The sequence below is a fragment of the Jaculus jaculus genome, chromosome 9 (genome assembly GCF_020740685.1).
Source record: "Jaculus jaculus isolate mJacJac1 chromosome 9, mJacJac1.mat.Y.cur, whole genome shotgun sequence".
In the NCBI taxonomy this organism is placed as follows: Eukaryota; Metazoa; Chordata; class Mammalia; order Rodentia; family Dipodidae; genus Jaculus; species Jaculus jaculus.
In genome coordinates this window covers 136,166,140-136,186,293 of record NC_059110.1, presented here as the reverse complement: position 1 = coordinate 136,186,293, position 20,154 = coordinate 136,166,140, and the positions used below count along the sequence as shown (strand labels likewise).

The 20,154-nt window shown below is 36.8% G+C and overlaps 1 protein-coding gene across 3 annotated transcripts in view; it reads right to left on the bottom strand.

Annotated features, from left to right (window-relative positions):
- Nucleotides 1-20,154, bottom strand: part of Tanc2 (tetratricopeptide repeat, ankyrin repeat and coiled-coil containing 2) — a 382,841-nt gene that overhangs the window by 183,099 nt on the left and 179,588 nt on the right. For 2 of the 3 annotated variants that reach the window (XM_045158789.1, XM_045158790.1), the window contains exon 5: nucleotides 10,548-10,658. The exons of the other annotated variant lie outside the window; for it this stretch is intronic. In XM_045158789.1, coding sequence (XP_045014724.1) covers nucleotides 10,548-10,658 — 111 coding nt within the window. The remainder of the gene's footprint in view (nucleotides 1-10,547; nucleotides 10,659-20,154) is intronic. 3 annotated transcript variants of the gene reach the window in all.

Sequence of the window (20,154 nt, the reverse complement as noted above, 5' to 3'; positions counted from 1 at the left end):
CAAATAATGAATTTTTTGTAAATCCACAATTTTTAAACTCTATCATCCATCCGTTGATTCTTATCTTACTTTGTGGGATATAACTGGTTATAATCAGTATTTATTTTAGTTCAATGTGTCTTAGATTTAACTTCAGTAAGCCTTTTATTTGACTCCTATGACCCTTTAACATATTCTTGTCACTTTCTGAACACTCCTTTTCTATATGGCACAAGACTTTTCAGGTTCATCTTGTACTGTTCCTATCCCAGCTAGGAATTCAGTCAATTACCCAAGAGGCCTTGGTTCGCCTTAGGAAAAAGAGTCTTTAGAGTATTGAGAGTAATGTATGTACTAGGCATGCTTATTGTTGTTGGGATATCCCCTCTCCAAGCCCCCACTGGACAGTCAGACAGTACTTGTGTACACATATATTTTGCAAAGCACTATTTGTACACATATGTACAAATGTATGTATTTCCATTTTTCTTTTTTGTATATTTATATATAAACACACACACACTTCACAGAGACATCTCCAATACCAATTCTTGAACTTTTCCTTGTAAGGATATAAATCCCTTCCTACTATAGTGAGAAAGTAGGCCTCTCTTATTCTTAATCTTCCCTCCCTACATTTAACACATGTCACCGCTGCCCACTATGACCTGCACATCGATGTCCTCCTCACCCCAGTGGCCTTAGTCACTACTTTCACAGCTGGGTTCGTTTTTTTCCTTATAAATTGAGATATATTTCACATACCATAAATTGTACCCCCTTAAAGCATACAATTCAGTGGCTTTTAGTTTATTCGTAAGGTTACATAACATCAGAAGTTAATTTTAGAATATTTTTATCACTCTAAAGAGACAGTACACTATGGCACCTTTTTGCCCTGAAACATATCCTTAAAATTTCTGACCTCTATAACCCAGGCCTAGAAAGCCAAGCACCACATGTTCTCTCTCATATGTGGATCCTAGCTACAGATGATTGGGCTTCTGCGTGAGAATGAAAATACTTAGTAGCAGAGGCCAGTAAGGTAAAAAGGAGACATAAAGGGTAGGGAAAGGAAGGGAGGAGGATACTTAATAGGTTGATATTGTATATATGTAATTACAATGATTGTAATGGGGAGGTAATATGATGGAGAATGGAATTTCAAATGGGAAAGTGTGGGGGTGGGGAGGGAGGGAATTACCATGGGATATATTTTATAATCATGGAAAATGTTAATAAAAATTTTTAATTAAAAAAAAAAAGCCAAAAAAAAATTCTGACCTCTAAAAGCCGGGCATGGTGGTGTATGCCTTTAATCCCAGCACTCGGGAGGCAGAGGTAGGAGGATCACCGTGAGTTCGAGGCCACTCTGAGACTACATACTGAATTCCAGGTCAGCCTGGGCCAGAGTGAGACCTTACCTTGAAAAACGAAAAAAATAAAATAATATAAAATAAAAAATTCTGACCTCTGACATTTATTTTAGTCCTTTTGTTTGGTGATTGTTACATTTGCTACATATAATTATCTTTTCAGGGTTTTTTTCTGGATTTTTTTCCAGAGTCAGAATGAGTCCCTCCCCCTTGTCTTGGACCAATACTCTTCATATGAATTTATTTTCAAACAACTCAGAAATCATACCAAAAATGAGCTAGGGAGCTCAAAATGATCTATTTAAAATGATATATAAAAAATTACTCAAATAAGATGCTTATATTGGGGCTGGAGAGATGGCTTAGCGGTTAAGCGCTTGCCTGTGAAGCCTAAGGACCCCGGTTCGAGGCTCGGTTCCCCAGGTCCCACGTTAGCCAGATGCACAAAGGGGCGCACGCGTCTGGATTTCGTTTGCAGAGGCTGGAAGCCCTGGCGTGCCCATTCTCTCTCTCTTTCTCTCTGTGTCTGTCGCTCTCAAATAAATAAATAAAAACTTTTTTAAAAAAAGATGCTTATATTGTATATATGTAATTACAATGATTGTAATGGGGAGGTAATATGATTGAGAATGGAATTTCAAACGGGAAAGTGTGGGGGTGGGGAGGGAGGGAATTACCATGGGATATATTTTATAATCATGGAAAATGTTAATAAAAATTAAAAAAAAAAAAAGATGCTTATATTGACTAAACTTTCAGTATTTCCTCAGGTTTTAAGTTCAGATGCATTTAATATGTAATATTTACAGTAATTCATAGCAGTACAGATCATATAAAATACTATAAAATTCCCTCAATGGAGTCAGACATGCTTTAAACATATCAATGATTAGCTATATTATCAAATGCTCTGACCAAGACATGAACTTCTTAAGATATTCCACACTGTACATTTAAACCACTTCAAATACAAAGAAAATAATATTTTTATTTTTATCATTCAAATTCAACACTTATCTTGAATTCTCTTCTAAAAACAAGCTATGGATGACAGAAAGTGAATGTGCATTTTTGAATACTAGTACTGAACTAAATGTTTCATCCATGGAAAATCTATATATAGAACTCTCATTGAATTTATGTCATAAGATATATTTCTCCTCCAAGAGGCAACAGAACTAGATGTGATGCAACAGAACAGAATAAGAGAATCAAATGGAATTGTTTTTACATTGTAAATATGTAGATTTTCATAGCATAATTTGCTCAAGAATGTTTGAAAGCTTATTCACTGGTGAACTAAAAAGATAAACTACTTTCCTTAGTTAAAGCCATGAATAATCTTTTCTACCTGAAATAAATTAAGCAACCTCTCAGTTTTTCTCATCACAAATTCTAGGCCTCTAGATATTCTAGGGCTCCACCATTTCACATCACCCTAAAAGGCTAGTTGGATAATTACCAAATATTTTCTATACACAGATGTTTTTATTTGTTTGTTTTCACTTGTCAAGGCAAGGTCTCACTCTAGCTCAGGCTGACCTGGAATTCACCATGTATTCTCAGGGTGGCCTTGAACTCACGTCGATCAGCCTACCTCTACCTCCCAAGTGTTGGGATTAAAGGCGTGCACCACCACACCTGGCCTACACATAGGTTTTACTAGGATTTATGTAACATAAAAAGGTGGAGGGCTGGAGAGACTGCTTAGTGGTTAAGGCTCTTGTCTATGAAGCCTAAGGACCCAGGTTCAATTCTCCAGGTTCCATGTAAGCCTGATGAATATGGTGGCACATGTGTCTGAAGTATGTTTGTAGTGGCTTGAGACCCTGGAATGCCCATTCTCTCTCTCTAATAAACAAACAAATAAATAAAAATTTTTAAATGAGGGAAAGGGGACAAAGCTATTTAACACATGTGGAAGATAAAAAGATTATTACATGATTATTAGTATATGCTTATATGCAAGTCACTAAACACTTAACAAATACAAACTTAACCTAAAAATTGTTTTGAAGCAGATTTTCCCTATGTAGCCCAGGTTGGTCTTGATCTGAATTCATGATTCTGCCTCAGCCTGCTGAGTGGCAGAAATATAGGCAGGTGTTACTACATCTAAATCAATGTCTTATTCCATCAAAAATTAACAGTTTCTTGGCCTAGAAAGATGGCCTAATGGTTAAGTCGCTTGCCTGCAAAACCAAAGGGCCCAAGTATGACTCCCCAGTACTCACATAAAGACAGATGCACAAGGTGGCACATGTGGCCTGGGCATAGTACCAGGCTGGCTTCTAACTCACAGTGACCTCTCAGCCTCCTGAGTACTGGGCTTAAAGTCATGCACCTCCGTGCCTGCCTTTCTTGCTGCAAAAGTCTGTATTTTGTCTTCATTTTGAAAGATAGATAGATCGATAGATCGATCTATTTTTTAATCTATTGACACGGGTTTGCCAAACAGCTCACACTAGCTTCAAGCTAGCCTCAAATTTACAATGCTTCTCCTGCCTCAGCCTCCTGAGTGCTGGAATTACAGGCATATGCCACTGTGCCTAGCTTTAAACCATCCCTGTTTGAACAATTAAAACAATTATATAGGTGTTAGGGGAAAAGAGTTTGTATTATTTTCTTCTTGCTGTGAACAAAGAACTGACGAGAGGTAGTTAAACAAGGGAAGAACTGGTTTACTTCAGCCGACAGTCAAGGAAAGTTCATGGCAGAGACAGCGCAGTGGCAGGAGCAGCGCTGGCTACATTTACAGCAAGAAGTAGAGGAAGAACAGAGAGAAAGGACGGATCACAAAACCTTAAAGCCTGTCTCTAGTGACCCACTCACTTCTTCAGCAAGGCTCCACCTACTAAAGGTTCCACAACTTTCCCCCAAAGGGCCACCAACTGGGGATTAAGTATTCAAACATGTGAGTCTATAGGGGACATTTTCCATTCAAACTACACCAGAGTTCAAGGAATCCACGTTTTAAATTTTTTAAAATGATTTTTATTTATTTATTTGAGAGCGACAGAGGCAGATAGAAAGAGAGAGAATGGGTGCTCCAGGGCCTTTAGCCATTGCAAACAAACTCCAGACGCGAGCGCCCCTGTTGTGCATCTGGCTAACAAGGGTCCTGGGGAATTGAGCCTTGAACTGGGGTCCTTAGGCTTCACAGGCAAGCGCTTTAACTGCTAAGCCATCTCTCTAGCCCAAGGAATCCACTTTATTTAAATAAAGTACTTTACTTGTCTATATGGGCTTCTACTCATACAACAGCATGCATAATAATTTAGAGGAAAAAGAAACAAATGAAAAATCCTTTATAGATGGAAAATATATAAACATGATATATACCCAAATAATAATCATAAAACTTTTGCCTTCTTAAATTCCAAGTATATTTTGGTACCTCAATGAATATTGTCCTTTGAAAGATACTGCCATTTTTAGAGATATAAATTCAGGTAGAAAGATTAATCTCAAATTTCTCTGCAAGTATTTGGTGTGGATCAAAGCCTGTTTGTTTCACAAACCAGTGTGGACTTTGGCCCTTAACCTTGCACATGTAGTTCTAAATCCTAGAAAGCAGTCAACTTAGCTGACCTTAATTTCAATGTTTACCTACACTTGAGCGATTTTATATCATATACAATGTGTAACAAATACTCAAAAAATAAATTAGAAACAAAGATCAAAATCATCTTTTGGAGACTCCCAATTCACTAAAAATCTTTCAATAAAAGCTCATCGTAGGAATTTTGTATAATTTAGAAGATTGTAATAAAGATGGTAACAATAACAGAAAGGTTGTTAACATCTAGTTTATTAGTTTGCTCAAATGAAGTACATAGTACACATATTGCTTCACTTGAACATACTAATAATCATGCAAAAGGAAAGAAAAATATGTTTTAGCCACCTTTTTATGACTTTTTTGGAGAAAGGATCTCAGGTTCACTATGAGGTTCAGACTAGTCTCACACTTGTGATCCTCTTGCCTCAGTCTCCTGTGCACTGGGATTGTAGGTATATGCTACAGAATGTTTTTGTGAAAGTTTTACACAGAACACAGTTAGTAGGCAGAGGAGTCAGAAATTAAACTCACGTCATGGTTGAGGCTTAGTAAGGCCCTGGTTTAATTATCAGTACCACCCTCCCGCCTTAAAAAAGGTGTCAAAGCCAAGTCAACGCCAAAGCTTGAGCTCTCATTCACAAACATATATAGTCCAAGAAAAGGAAATTAAAATGACATGCAATCCCACTAAACCTCATTTGATTTCTCGATAATCTCAATCTTCCTCTTGGCTAACCAATGTTACAGTTTATTGTTTTCTTCTGAATATTTTTACCATGAATATATTCATATATTTGTGTGAACATATGATGTCCAAAACTATAGCTACAGCATGTTATATACAGTGTTACTGTGACAGGAAATTGAGGGACAGCGATATGACCCAATGGGATGTATATAACTAAACATGACCCCAAGCTTTTGTGTATTTTCCTAAACTTTAAAATATTTCTTTCCAGGGGAAGAGGAGACATTTTCTTCGGTGGTATTGTCACTGTTAACTTGCCCATGCCTTGTTAACTAATCCCTCGTTCATGCTCATGCATGTAAACCTGAGTTAAACTCAGCGGATCATAAACAAACAAACAAACAAAAACCTCACAAAAAAACCCCAACAAAACTATAAAAGCAGAAAAGGCATTAGCTGAAAAGAAGGGATTCACCAGGAGAATGAGGAGATAAGAGAAGGTAATGGGGTGAATATGATCAAAATATATACATGTAAAAATTGTCGATAACTAGGGCTGGAGAGATGGCTTAGCGGTTAAGCGCTTGCCTGTGAAGCCTAAGGACCCCAGTTCGAGGCTTGGTTCCCCAGGTCCCATGCTAGCCAGATGCACAAGGGGGCGCACGCGTCTGGAGTTCGTTTGCAGAGGCTGGAAGCCCTGGCGCGCCCATTCTCTCTCTCTCTCCCTCTATCTGTCTTTCTCTCTGTGTCTGTTGCTCTCAAATAAATAAATAAATAAATAAATAATTTAAAAAAATTGTCGATAACTATAGAAACAAAAATAAAAACTTCTGATTATTTAGAAAATACTTAAAGTTACATATTTCTAAAAGTTCACTAGCAATAGATTTAGTTAACATATGAACATTTATTGTGAGCCAACCATTTGTTAAGTATGAAGTATGCTAGGATCTGCATGTATTGATCTAAGATTATGATCTTTACTTTTTACTGCTAAGGAAACAAGCTTAGAGCATCACACAGATAATAAGTACTACCACAGGCAGAAGAGCTATAAGGCATGGAAAAAATCTATTTTTTTATTTTGGAAATTGTTCTACTCATATGGCCTATGCCACCCTAAATGCTCATGATTTCCCTCTTTCTTTTTACTGAAATGACTGATATCATCTGGTTACCACTTTTGTCATTTATAAAAACAAGTTATAATCTTATCTCATACATAAAAATAGTGTTCTGCTTTAAATATAAGAGTGATAAAAGATGCTTACAGAATTTACATAGTCATGTATTTCTGGGCTATATGGTATCCACTTCAAGACTTCATCAATAAATAGTGCTATGACCTATCACATTCTCTATGTCTTAGTTTGCCTGTAGTAAGACAATTATCAATATATTGTCAATTTATTTTGACAATTCCCTGAGCTTCCTCTTCAGGTAGTCTGGTTATGCTGATAGTATAAATCACCTCTAGGGTTGCACAGGCAGAACCAAAGCTATTGTTTACATCTATATTCCCACATTTTCTGCTTTTAAGTTTAATTTGTGAAATACAAAAGATACTGTAGAATTTACTGTTATGCAGACTGAAGCACTCAGTTAATTAGATAAGTGTGCTGGCTCAATAGCTACATCCTAATGTACATCTCCCTAGACTTTGTAGATTAACCACTAATACTTGGTCTGATTTGATCCACAATTTTCTTTTCTTTTATTATTTTTAAATTGTAATTTATTTATGAGAGAGAGAATGAATGAATGAATATGGGCACACCAGGGCCTTAGCCACTGAAAACAAACTCCATACACATGCACCAACTTGTGCATCTGGCTTACGTAGGTACTGGGTCCTTAGGCTTTGCAGGCAAGTGCCTTAACCACTAAGCCATCTCTCTGGCCCCTTCAATTTTCTTTTAAATGCAAGACAACATAGAAAAGACATAAGATGACAGGTACAGATAGACCAAGAAAAATAGTTATCTCTGTTTCGGACACAAAAGTTTTATTTCTCTAGCCTAAAATATGTTCACCAAAAGGTTTAAATTTAGACAATACATAAAAAAAACCTGCCAATTAATCTCTAGAAGTCAAGTGTGGTACAATGAATGGCACAGACTTCCAGCACCGTCTATGACTCCACTGCAAGGGTCTATCGTAAACCTTCAATCCAACTCGTTATCAAAGGACGTGACCTCTACCCACAGCTTTGGCATCACCTGGGAACTTGTTAGGAAATGCAGAGCTTTGACTTACCTCAGACCTACTGAATCAGAACTTCTAGGGGTGGGCTTTGCAATCTGCACTTGGGTAAGGCCTGGTAATCCGGAAGCATGCTAGGATTTCACAACCACTGCTCTCAACTTTAGTTTGTGAGGATTGCTTCTGTGACATACAGTTCCCTAAGCTTGCAGGTAATGATAAGTAAACTGAGTAGACAAGATATCAGAATACTAGACTTAATTATGTTCTTACATGTAAGTATACAATAAAGCATGGTCATTGTTCCTTTAGTATATATTACATTGAAAGTTATAAAAACCACAGATTCGTGCTTGTTTTGTAGAAGTGCAAAAAAACCTTTCTATCCTGTATAGGTTCATTAATTAAGTCTATGAAATAAACCAAAAGTAGGCAGACTAATAGTAGAAAAGACAGACAAATGTAATACATGTGTGGTAGGTGAAAATAAGTACCTCAAATAGATGCCTTTATACCCTCTTCAGAAAGGGAAACAGAGAGAGGATGTGTGTAATTTAGAGAGGAGTAAATGATTTTTGGAAGAGATAATTGGTCCCTCAGAAGAAAAATTGATAACTTGTGATAAAGTCTGTCTGGGCAAGATGTTAACCTTTGGTTGCTTTTCTTTTGAGACAGTCTTCTCTATTTGCTGAGATTCCCTAGGAGAGGACTCCTAACAATTGAGTTCCTTTTCTGAAGAAACTATCTTTTGGTAAATAATGGATCTTCAGAGAAAATCCCTCCCTGCACTGATTCATTAGGAAAGATAGGAGGGCAGAAGGTCAGAGACATCTCATCTGAGGCTACTTCTGAAGGCTTCCAATCCTCTTTAGTTCAAAGTAGTCAGCATGCCAAAATGTTGGACTATGGGGTATACTCCAAGTTTGTTTATGAGTATGCTTATTAATCCATTTTGTTTATTATTAATTCCTGATACTATGTAAAGATAGTAGCTTTAACCCTCAGATTACCACTTTATCTCAGTACAAACTTATTTTTGAGGATTGAATAGCTTATTAAGAGCAAATCAATATGAAGTTTCTATGTTTTAAATGTGTTTCAGATGAAAAGGCTGCATAGAATGGTAATTAGCATTTTGGCATCATCTTTTAGTTCTTTCTGGAGTTCTGAAAGCCTTAATTGAAATTTAATTTGGTTCTATACCAACAAAAAAATTCATGCTTTTTGAAAGTGCATAATCACACTGATAAGATTGTCCATAGTAATTCAGTACCGACATCCCTCAAACACAGCTATTAAGGATGTAATATAGATGTGGCTCACCAACAGGCATTCTGACCTGAGTCTGGAAAAGAAAAGGCCTCTGAGGGCTGGGGGCATAAGGTTCAGGGGTGGAGTGCTTGCCTGGCTTGTGTGTAAGCCAGGGTTAGATTCCCAGCTGAAAGGGGTGGGGCAAAGAGAAGGAGAGAGAGAAGGAAAAAGGTGGAGAGGAAAATGAGGGAAAGAAAAAGCATGGAGGGGGGAAGTTCAGGCAAAACAACAGGGAAGTCATACATTTGTTTTATTTATGACAGTAAAATTTGCATGAAGAAATGCAAAGCCTAACACTCCATTGCTTATGAAGTACGTTCATACCTCAAAACATGACAGATTCTTCTTTGTGCTATAGTGCTTTTGTTCCTTCTGGAAACAGAACAGCTCTGATACATAACTATCACTGCTTTACAAAAGAACAGTCAGCTGCAACAGTGGCTGCACTCCAAGGTTTAATGCTCTGAGGGGAAAATCTCCAGGGGTTCAATATTTGAAATTGATTCATAGCTATCTTTTCTTTTGCTAAGTTTGGCCCAAATTTTCTCCAACTATTTTTTTTTTAATTTAACTTGTTCTATCTGACTTTAGAAATATTATCCTAACATTTCAGATCTGAGCTATTGATATCATCCCTACAACCAAGAATCATATTATTCAACTGACCCTAAATGCAGTACATATGAAGTGGTTACATTCAAAGTGGTTTAACATTAATTTTAATGACTAGCAATAAACAAAAGACCTAAAACCAAGTCTTACAAGGTTATTTACTAGTGTTCTCATCAGTATATTCAACAAAATGTTCATCTGTGAACATTTTTGACACAGTTCTATAGACTAGAGAGAGTGTAAAGGTTGTTGCCAGGCAACTCATCTAAGTCTGAAAGAATCTCAGCATCGATAATGAGTCTGTCTCAGTTTGGCAGCCACACAAGAAGGGTTTTAGTGAAGTCCTCATGTGTTTACAGGCCATTCACAAGAAGAGGTATTTGTAAAAGTTAGTGTCTAAAAGGAGTGAAACTCAGGAATCTAATTCAAGTTTAATGTGAAGTATTTTCTTCAACTATCCAGAATTCCAACAGAAATTGGGCAAAACAGGTCATATGCAAAATCTTCACTACTGAATGAAGATTCTTATACATATCTTCAACATTGTTGTTTTGTACAGGGGTAAAATAAAATTCCTTCCCACATTTCAAATTACAAAAACAACTCTGAAAACTTTATTGGCTCACGTTATTTTAATTAATTTGAGAGAGATCTTTGAAATTGTTTCTAATACTTTGTGTTCTTTAAGAAGGATATATAATCCCTTGCAAAAGCTAACATGTTTTTATGAGGAGTATACATGCAAAACACTGGTCTGTTGCACGGGCCTGATCCAATCCTCCCTTTTTCAAAGCAGACACTTTGCATGCATGCTTACCAGGGCAGTATGCATCCACGTCCAGTTTTTGAGCTGAAGTGAGGGTTGGGGAGCCAAGCTCGGATTCTGGAATTCGTGGGCTCTCAACAAACTTTGCCTTCCTCAGAGGGGCTAAGGACAAAAAGAGAGACAGAAAGAAGGAGAGAGAAAGGAAAAAAAGGAAGGGAGAGAGAAAAGGGAAAGGAAAGAGAAACAGAGGGAACAGGAAGGGGAAAAGGAAAGAGAGAAACATAGAGGGGTCATGAGTAAGGGGAACAGCAGGCAACAGATGGAAGCACTTAAATGAACGACACACTCTGTCAGACTCAGATCAGGTTACCCTATGTTTTGTGCCAGAAAAAAAAATTAACCGCATTCTTTATACAGGAGATGGGCCTTGTTTAAAAGTCACCCAAAGTGGGAAAAGCTAAAAATTTTAGTATTTAAAAACATGAGCATAAATTGTACTTGTCAATTACTGTTGGCTATTTTCAGTTTCTTTACATAGCAAAAGACTTTCTTATCTTGGCTTTCTGTGATATAAAAAACAAGCATTACCTAAGAAAAGGACAGAAATAAGCTTTAAGGTTTTGTTTATGATATTTATAAGGTTTTCTTTATCTAGAAATAACTGCTCTAATACTTAGCCATGATAAATACCATAAGTTGAGATTAAATATAAGTCATCAGGCCTGATTGATGTATTTTTTGCTCAGTCAGTGATGTAAGAAGTCAAAACTATTAGTGGACTAATATGAACAAGGCCAGGCCAATTTAACACTGATGTTAAAGAGATGTGATTTAGTTACAAATTTAATCGTGAAGTCTATGGAATAGTAATATTCCATACCATGACTCCATTTATTATTACAAAGAGTACAGTATAATTTATAAGTTTTACCTACAGAAAAATGCATAATACTTTTTTTGTGTATATAATATGGTCTTACTATAGAGCTCAGACTGGCCTTGAAATCAGTATCCCAAGTGCTGGGATTACAGGAGTGTATCCCCATGCTCTATAAGGCATACACATTTTATCCCCTAACTTCTTTTTTTGGGGGGGGGATTAAGATACACTTATTGATGTATATTCAAATACTCAGTTAAATATTTTAAAAGAAAATTATGTGGGTTGTTTGATGCTCTCAAACTTATTTCTATTACACCTTAATAAGGTGAAATTGGTTAGCATAGCACTGGCCCTAAAAAGTGCCAGTTGAATCTGAAATTGATTTGTATACCTGAGTTATGTAACTGTACATATATCTAAGACATGTGAGTGTTTAGGGTCACATTACTTTTTTCTAAATTTCTCTAAAAACTAAAAACTCTAAAATTCTCTTCCATTACTGACCCATAAGGGATTCAGAGTTAATCCTAAAAGATGTTATAAAAATATTATACGGCTGGAGAGATACCTTAGCAGTTAAGGTACATGCCTGCAAAGCCTAGGGACCATGGTTTGTTTCTCCAGGTCCCACATAAGCCAGATGCAGATGGTGGGACATGCATCTGGGGTTTATTTGCAGTGGCTGGAGACCCTGGCACACCCATCCTCTCTCCCTCTCTGTGTCTCTAATAAATAAATAAAAATAAAAATTTAAAAAAGATTTATTAAATATATACATATTATAATACCTTTTCATTAAAATAGAATTCTCATTTCCTTTTTTGGAGGATAAAAATGATACAATATTAAATGAAAGCTGGACGTAGTGATACACACATTTAATCCCAGCACTTCGGGAGGCAGAGGTAGGAGGATCGTTGTGAGCTCAAGGCCACCCTGAGAATATATAGTGTATTCCAGGTCAGCCTGAGCTAGAGTGAGAGACCCTTGCTCAAAAAAAAAAATTAAATGAACAGAAAATTATTTTTTAAGATGTCAGAACCGGGGCTGGAGAAATGGCTTAGCGGTTAAGGCATTTGCCTGCAAAGCCAAAGGATCCCGGTTCGATTCTCAAGGACCCATGTAAAAGCTAAATGCACAAGGGAGAGCAGGCATCTGAAGTTCATTTGCACTGGCTAGAGTCCCTGGTGTGCCCATTCTCTCTCTCTCTCTCTCTTTCTCTCAAATAAATAAATAATATATTTTTTTAAAAGATGTTAAAACCTATAGACAACTAAATCATATCTTGAAATTAGTGTATATATTTATAGTGTAAGCATTTTTTTTTAAAAGAACACACAAAGCCTGTCCATGTCTCCAAGAGAACACAGGCCAAACACTAATGGTACAAACAATATGGTTCTTGCCCAGAAGTAAGCTATGAAATAGCAGAGTTCTCTCTTCTGCTCGAGTGTATTATTTGAGCTTGTTTTTAAAAAATCACTACCAGAAATTAATATCTTGAGAGATTTATATTCAGACAATTATTAGGTAATATCAAAATCTCATATTCTCACCAATTGATTAAAAAAATCAGGAAACATCTTATTTGACATTATCTTGAAAGCAGTCATGGTTAGAATCTTGCTATTAAAACATATCAATCTTTTACTAGAATTTTATTAAAGCATTGCTCTGGCATCAGAACTATTATAACTGATGAGTTCTGACAAAGACAGCACTGGTCCCTGATTAAGTGACTCTATATAGTTAAAAAATTTAAAACTAAAGATTTTGGTTAATAGAAACCAGCACCTGAAGATAGATATATAAGAAAAAACTGAGGACGGTAGGAGAATTTGAGGAGGTATGAAGAGTGTTCAAGAATTGTGAGATGAAATCAAGGGGGAAGATCAAGGTCCTAGCTAACATACAAAAAAAAAAAAAAAAAAGCACATAGTTGAAGACAATGTGGACTACATGGTTCTAACCAGAACTTGATTATGGCAAAGAAAAAAGTGAAGCATCTTACTAAAATACATATTTTCCTCCACATAGAGTATTAATAGAGATTATATTTATAGCTCACAGTGAATATTTATTTTTCTATCTACCTTTGCCCAACAGACATTTTTAAATCTACTTTCATCATCTCACTTATGAGGTACTGTGAATGCCTAATAATTAAAGTTAAATTATTTTATTTTAAGTTTTTGAGACAGAGTCTCACTCTAACACAGGCTGGCCTAGAATTTTCCATGCATGTATCCAAACTTGTGAGGACCCTATTGCCTTTGCCTCCTGCCTACTGGGATTACAACATTCCTGGCTCAGTTGTTTTGTAAGATAATAATGATAACTAAGTTGTAGATTACTGGTGTTATTTGCAAGTCAGTGAAGCACAAACAGGAGGTACAAACACAAAAATGACAGTTGTCCAATAGTTATAATATTGCCATCAGAACATAAAAGGGTAAAAGTTAGAAGATGGAGTAGGCTAAGAAGATAATTTAGTTGTTGCTTGGCTCTGAAGATCTGAGTTCAATCCCCAGAGCCCATGTAAATATGCCAGGCATGGTGATGAACATCTATAGCCTCAAGACTGGGGAAGCAGAAACAGAAGGATCCCTGAGACTTACAGGCCAGCCTGTCTTGCCTAAATGATGAGCTTCAGGCCAATGAGAGACCTGGATTCCAAAGAGGTGGCTATGCATCTGAGGACGACACCACAGGCTGTCCTTTGACTTCCACGTGCACACACACATGCACCCCAACACGCTCCCAAACATACACACTGCAAAAGCAGCGGTATATTTTTCTTAACAGACTTCACAGACTTAATAAACTTTAATAGAATGAATAGACTTTTCTTAATAGGCTTCACTGGGAAAAATGGTATAGAACATGATTCCAATGGGTAAGAGAATTGCACATCCAAAGTATTTACCTAATTGATATAAAAGCAAACAAAAAACCCCTAAACTAATCAAAATGACTGAACGAGATAGATAAAATTAGAACACAAAGTATTTTGTTATGATGTAAGAGGTAACAGGGAATTGTTGCTCTGAGAAGTCTTTTGAACCAACATTGGGAATAGGGTTAATGCTGTTAAGAAACCTGAGTTTGGGGATCTGGCAAAAGTTAAAAGGAAGGATGCAAAAAGGCTTAAAGAACAGACACAATGATGAGGAGAATCTAGGTCTCGTCTCTAGTGTCTACGACTAGTAAGAAACTAGTTATTTAGCTTTAACCAAGTCTCAGTTTTTTTTCACATTCATAGAATTATTGAGTATTAAACAATTCTAAGCATGAAAACTATTTAGTACAGTGCTTAGATAGGATGACACTGCTCAGAAACAAATGTATTAAGACAGAGTAGTGAGGGGCATGGCTATGGGAAATAAAATAAGCAAGCAGTTTCAAGTCAAAGCACATTGGGCAGAATCACATGGTAGTGTAGCAGTGAGGCTAGTGAAAGAAGGAAGTCTCTGGGATTCAAACCAAAAAACTTAATTCATATTTCCATTCTTTCATTTTGCTTGGCTCCTATGAACTTTCTGTTCATAAATTTCTCTATCAGTTACTCTGACTTAGTAACAATACCTATATCCTGGATGAGTTATGACAATCACATTAATTTGAATATCAAGTAAAAATAGTAATTCTTTATAAACCCTTCCAGAAAACGAAAGAAGAAGTTGGAACAGGAGCAAGTAACCTAGAAAAACCAGTTATTTCAGATACATGTTTGTATCAATAGTGTATAAAAAATGGACACTGATACTTATTTTATTTATGAATTTAATTAATTATACATCATCACACTTCACCTTATTTGGAAAATTAATTAATATGATAGCATTTAAAACCTTGCCAAGTAAGACAGTTCAGTTTTTCTGTTTCTATGTAAAATTTTTTCACACTTGGGAGCAAAACCAGATCCTCATGATTTCTAGGCAAGAACTGTACCACTGAACTAAAGACCCATCCCTGAAAGTTTAACAATTAATTTTTTCAAATATTGCATCAATTGGTGACAGTTTTCTTATAGAATTTTATATATGTATGATTTCACTCTGATTTTATTTGGCTCTCCTAATCAGAATGATACACAAGAAAATAATTTTAAGGAATATTTCAGTGGCAGAAAAGAAATTAAAGATATCAGATAATGGAGGACTTCTATGCTCCTGGACCAGCAAAATTAATATTGTGAACGTGGTCATTACCAAAAGCAACCTAAAAATTTGATGCAACTCTATCAAGATCCCAATGACATTCTTCTCAGAACTGGAAAAAATAATCAATCAGTTTATTTGGAAACACCAAACAGCAGATATAGCCAAAGCAATCCTAAGCAGAAAGAACACGGTGGGAGGCATCACAATTCGTGAACTAAAATTATATTATAGAGCCATAGTGACAATGATAATATGGTACTGGCACAAAACAGACACATAGACAAGTAGAATAGGATAGAAATAAACTCACACAGTTATGGTCACTTAATTCCCAAGGAAGGCATACACTGGAAAAAAGACAACCTATCCAACAAATGGTGCTGGCAAAACTGGGTATCTCCATCTGCAGAATAATGAAATTAGACCCACATCTCAGCATGCAAACAGATCAGTTCAATATGGGTCAACCACCTTAATTTAAAACCACAATGCTGAAACTATTAGAGGAAAACAGGGAATACACATAGGGAATACACTGGAAGTTACAGATATAGCTATGAACTTTCTTAACAGGACTCCAACAATATGGGAGATAGTCCTATGAATCAACGAATGGGACAACACAAAGTTAAAAATTTCTATACAGCAATGGCAACTATCAGCTGAGTGAACAGAAAGCCTACAGAATGGGGGAAAATATCTGCCTCAGACGGGGTTTATATCAAGAATGTATAAAGAGCTGTAATTTTTTTTTTTCAAGGTAGGGCTTCATTCTAGCCCAGGTTGACCTGAAAGTCACTATGTAGTCTCAGGGTGGCCTTGAATTCACCATGATCCCCCTACCTCTGCCTCCCAAGTGCTGGGATTAAAGGTGTGCACCACCATGCCCAGCAAGAACTGTAAATCTTAAACGCAAGAAAAACCACACTGCTGATCAACAAATGGGCTAATAAAATGAAAGGACAGTTCTCCAAAGAAGAAACACAAGTAGCCAACAGCTATGTACAATTACTGTTCAACACTCCTAGCCATAAAAAAAAGAACAGTAAAACCAATTTTAGATTCTATCTCACCCAAGTAAGAATGTATTGTCAAGAAAACAATGACAGCAGATGCTGGTGAAGATAAGTTAGTGTTGTACAGCCACTATGGAAAGCAGTGTGCAGGTTTCAAAACTAAGAACTGAAATGCCTCACGACCTCGCTGTACCCTCCCGGGTATATGCCCAAAGGACTCTATGTTCTACAACAGAGACACCTGTGCAGCCGCAGTCACTGCCATTCTATCACAACAGTCCATCAACTGGTAACTAGATAATGATAATATGCTACATACATACAAGGGAATTTTATTAAGCTATGAAGATTTCAGAAAAATGGATGGAGCTGGAAAAGATAATCCTAAGTAAGGAAACTCAGGCCCAGAAAAACAAAAATATGTTCTCTTTCACATGTGGAGCCCAACTTAGAATGTTTGAGTGCATTTTTAAAAAAGGGTGGGGGTCAAGATATAAAAAAAGGTATAGGTTACGAAGCTAGATTAGACCACGTGAAGGACAGTGTGGACACAGTAGTGGGAAGGCAAAAGGTCACAGTGACATGAAAACAAAATGGAGACTATGGGGGGGGTTTACAAGTGGAAGAGGAGAAGTGATGGAGGGGAGGGAAACAAATATACTGTTTGAAAACTACCATAATAAAACTTAGTTCTTGGGCTGGAGAGACAGCTTCGTGGTTAAGGCACTTGCCTGTGAAGCCTAAGGACTCAGGTTTGATACCCCAATACCCACGTAAGCCAGATGCACAACGTGGTGCCTGCATCTGGAGTTTGTTTGCAGTGGTTGGAAGCCCTGGCATGCCCATTTTCTATCTGCCTCTCTCAAATAAATGAATAAAATAAAAAATATTTAAAAAATCTAGTTCTTTGTATGCTAAGAATATAATAATAGGAAAAAAGAGTATTTCAGTATAAATAATTTCTTAAACCTTATTTTAGAAAAGCTAGTAGAAGGGGTGGGAACGTAAATCAGTGGTAGAATGCTTCCCTAGCAAGCACAAGGCCATGGGTGTGATTCCCAGCACAAGGCAAACAAACAGAAGACCAATGGAAAGGGACGGATTCTGTTCGGGACTTACATACAGCTTCTTTTCTTTCTTTCTTTTTTCTTTTCTTAACTACACAAAGCTTTTAGAGCCTTAAATGTCATATTTATAGCTCTAAAACCAACCCTGTTGTTTTTTAAAAAAAATATGCAACAATAAAATAACAACTAAGGGTTGTATAACTACCTTACATTTTATTTACATTTTTTTAAAATTTTTATTTATTTATTTGAGAGCAACAGACAGAGAGAAAGACAGATAGAGGGAGAGAGAGAGAATGGGCGCGCCAGGGCTTCCAGCCACTGCAAACGAACTCCAGACGCGTGCGCCCCCTTGTGCATCTGGCTAACGTGGGACCTGGGGAACCAAGCCTCGAACCGGGGTCCTTAGGCTTCACAGGCAAGCGCTTAACCGCTAAGCCATCTCTCCAGCCCCATTTTATTTACATTTTAACTACACCCATTTACCTTTCATAAATTCTGTCTATATAGAACACATTAATCTTGTTTTGTAAATGATAAGAAGCAAAAGACCCCTTATAAAAGATTACAGCAAATAAATGGCAGATTCTACAGATATTTTGATTTCAAATATTATTTTATATCATATATAGTATTGTTCCTTAAAGTACAGGACTCACTTTAGGATATAAGATGATATTACTAGATCCATAAAAACAGAAGTAAATACTATGGAATTATGCAGTGTGGAGAACACTACTGGTGCCTATCAATATTCTGGTGTCTACTCTGTTCTAAGCACAGGGATGACTTCAAGGCCTTGTGCAGCTCAGGAAGGACTATGTAACGACTCTGAACACTAACAGAGAAGACACAGCTTGTACAAAATTTTAGTCTGTGTCTTAAGGTAGCAAGTCTTATGCTAGGAAGATGAAGCTAGAGGACTAAAGTGGCTGGCACTGCCACACATTATCACATAAAGTCCTGGAGTGTTTCCAAGCTTGCTGGGTGAGCTAGAAATAGATATTTGTTGAGTGAAATCACCGAGACTATTAGAACTAATGAAAGAGCTACAAAGTAATTTTCTTTCTTTCTTTTTTTATTTTTTTTAGTTATCTGTCAATCCTAGCTCAAGGAGAAAAATTTAAAGTAGCACTAATACTTACTAATTCTCCCTTTTAACAAAGAAAGGCAACTTAGTATTAGAGCTACTTAAGAATCTACCTAGAATGTTCCTAGTTCATTGTCTACTTATAGTGCATACTAATTTTCCAGCTGATAATAGTAAAGTTTTTACTTAAATTTCTTTGCTGCTGCAAACAAACACCAAATGCTTGTGTCACTTACTGCATCTGGCTTTAAACAGGTGCTTGAAAACTAAACTGGGCTGGTAGGCTTTGCAAGCAAGCACCTTCACCTGTTGAGCCATCTTATCAGCCCTTAGATTTCCTTTAAGCTTACTTAAGTTTGGGCATAATGTGCTCATCAAATTGCCTTGTAAATAACTATGTTTCCACCCATAGATCAGTGCTAGCATCAGCTTTCATCAGAGAAGCTTCTATGTGCAGTGGTCAGCAATGACTACAGATACTCACAAATGCTCAAAGAGCTGAGTATGACTGTTGAATGCTCAATGCTACGTAAGACATCTGTATCACTCCTTCCACGGGCTCAGGCAATACTGTAAAAGTGGTAGGAAGAATGTAAGAGCTACAGGAGGTGGCGGGGGCTGTGTGGAATGCTGACGCCCAGGTGTGACATGGCTGTGGCAGTCTTAACCAGTGGAGCTAGAATTACCTTCACAGGACCCACAGAAGAGTGGGCCTGTCAATACCCTGTCATGTGCTTCCACTCCTCCCTAAGAATTTATATGCAGTAAATGGTACACTGGAGAGGGTATAGCCACTGGCAGCATGTAGGCCATCCTCGTGTAAACAAACCTTTCCCCATACATGGTACATAATCTTAATGAAACTCACTGAGTCATATCAAAATAAATAAAACAGACCTGAACGTAGTAGTTGGGAAGAGGGCAAGTTTTAGCGTAGTGGTAATGGAGGGGCATAAGAGAGGGTAACGGAGAATGAATAAAGTCAAATAAAAATATATACTTTATACAAACGTCATAATGAAACCTATTGGTACATATAACTAATATACGGTAGTTAAAGTATTAAAATCTATTTAAGTAAAAGCATAAACATTCAAGAAGATAGTTTAAAAATAAATGTGATTTTGCTGGACGCAGTGGTGCACACCTTCAATCCCAGCACTAGGGAGGCAGAGGTAGGAGGATCGCTGTGAGTTTGAGGCCACCCTGAGACTACATAGTTAATTGTAGGTCAGCCTGAGCCAGAGTGAAACCCTACCTTGAAAAACCAAAAAAAAAAAAAAAAAGATTTTAAATAACTATAGCAAAATTGTGTTGTGAAGATGCTAGACCAACTGGGTAAAGCTGAAAAATTTCATATTATCCCAAACTGTATCTCAACAGGGCAATTCAATTTAATTCCCATTTTCTGCCCATTCTATGTTGAATTTAGGCAACTG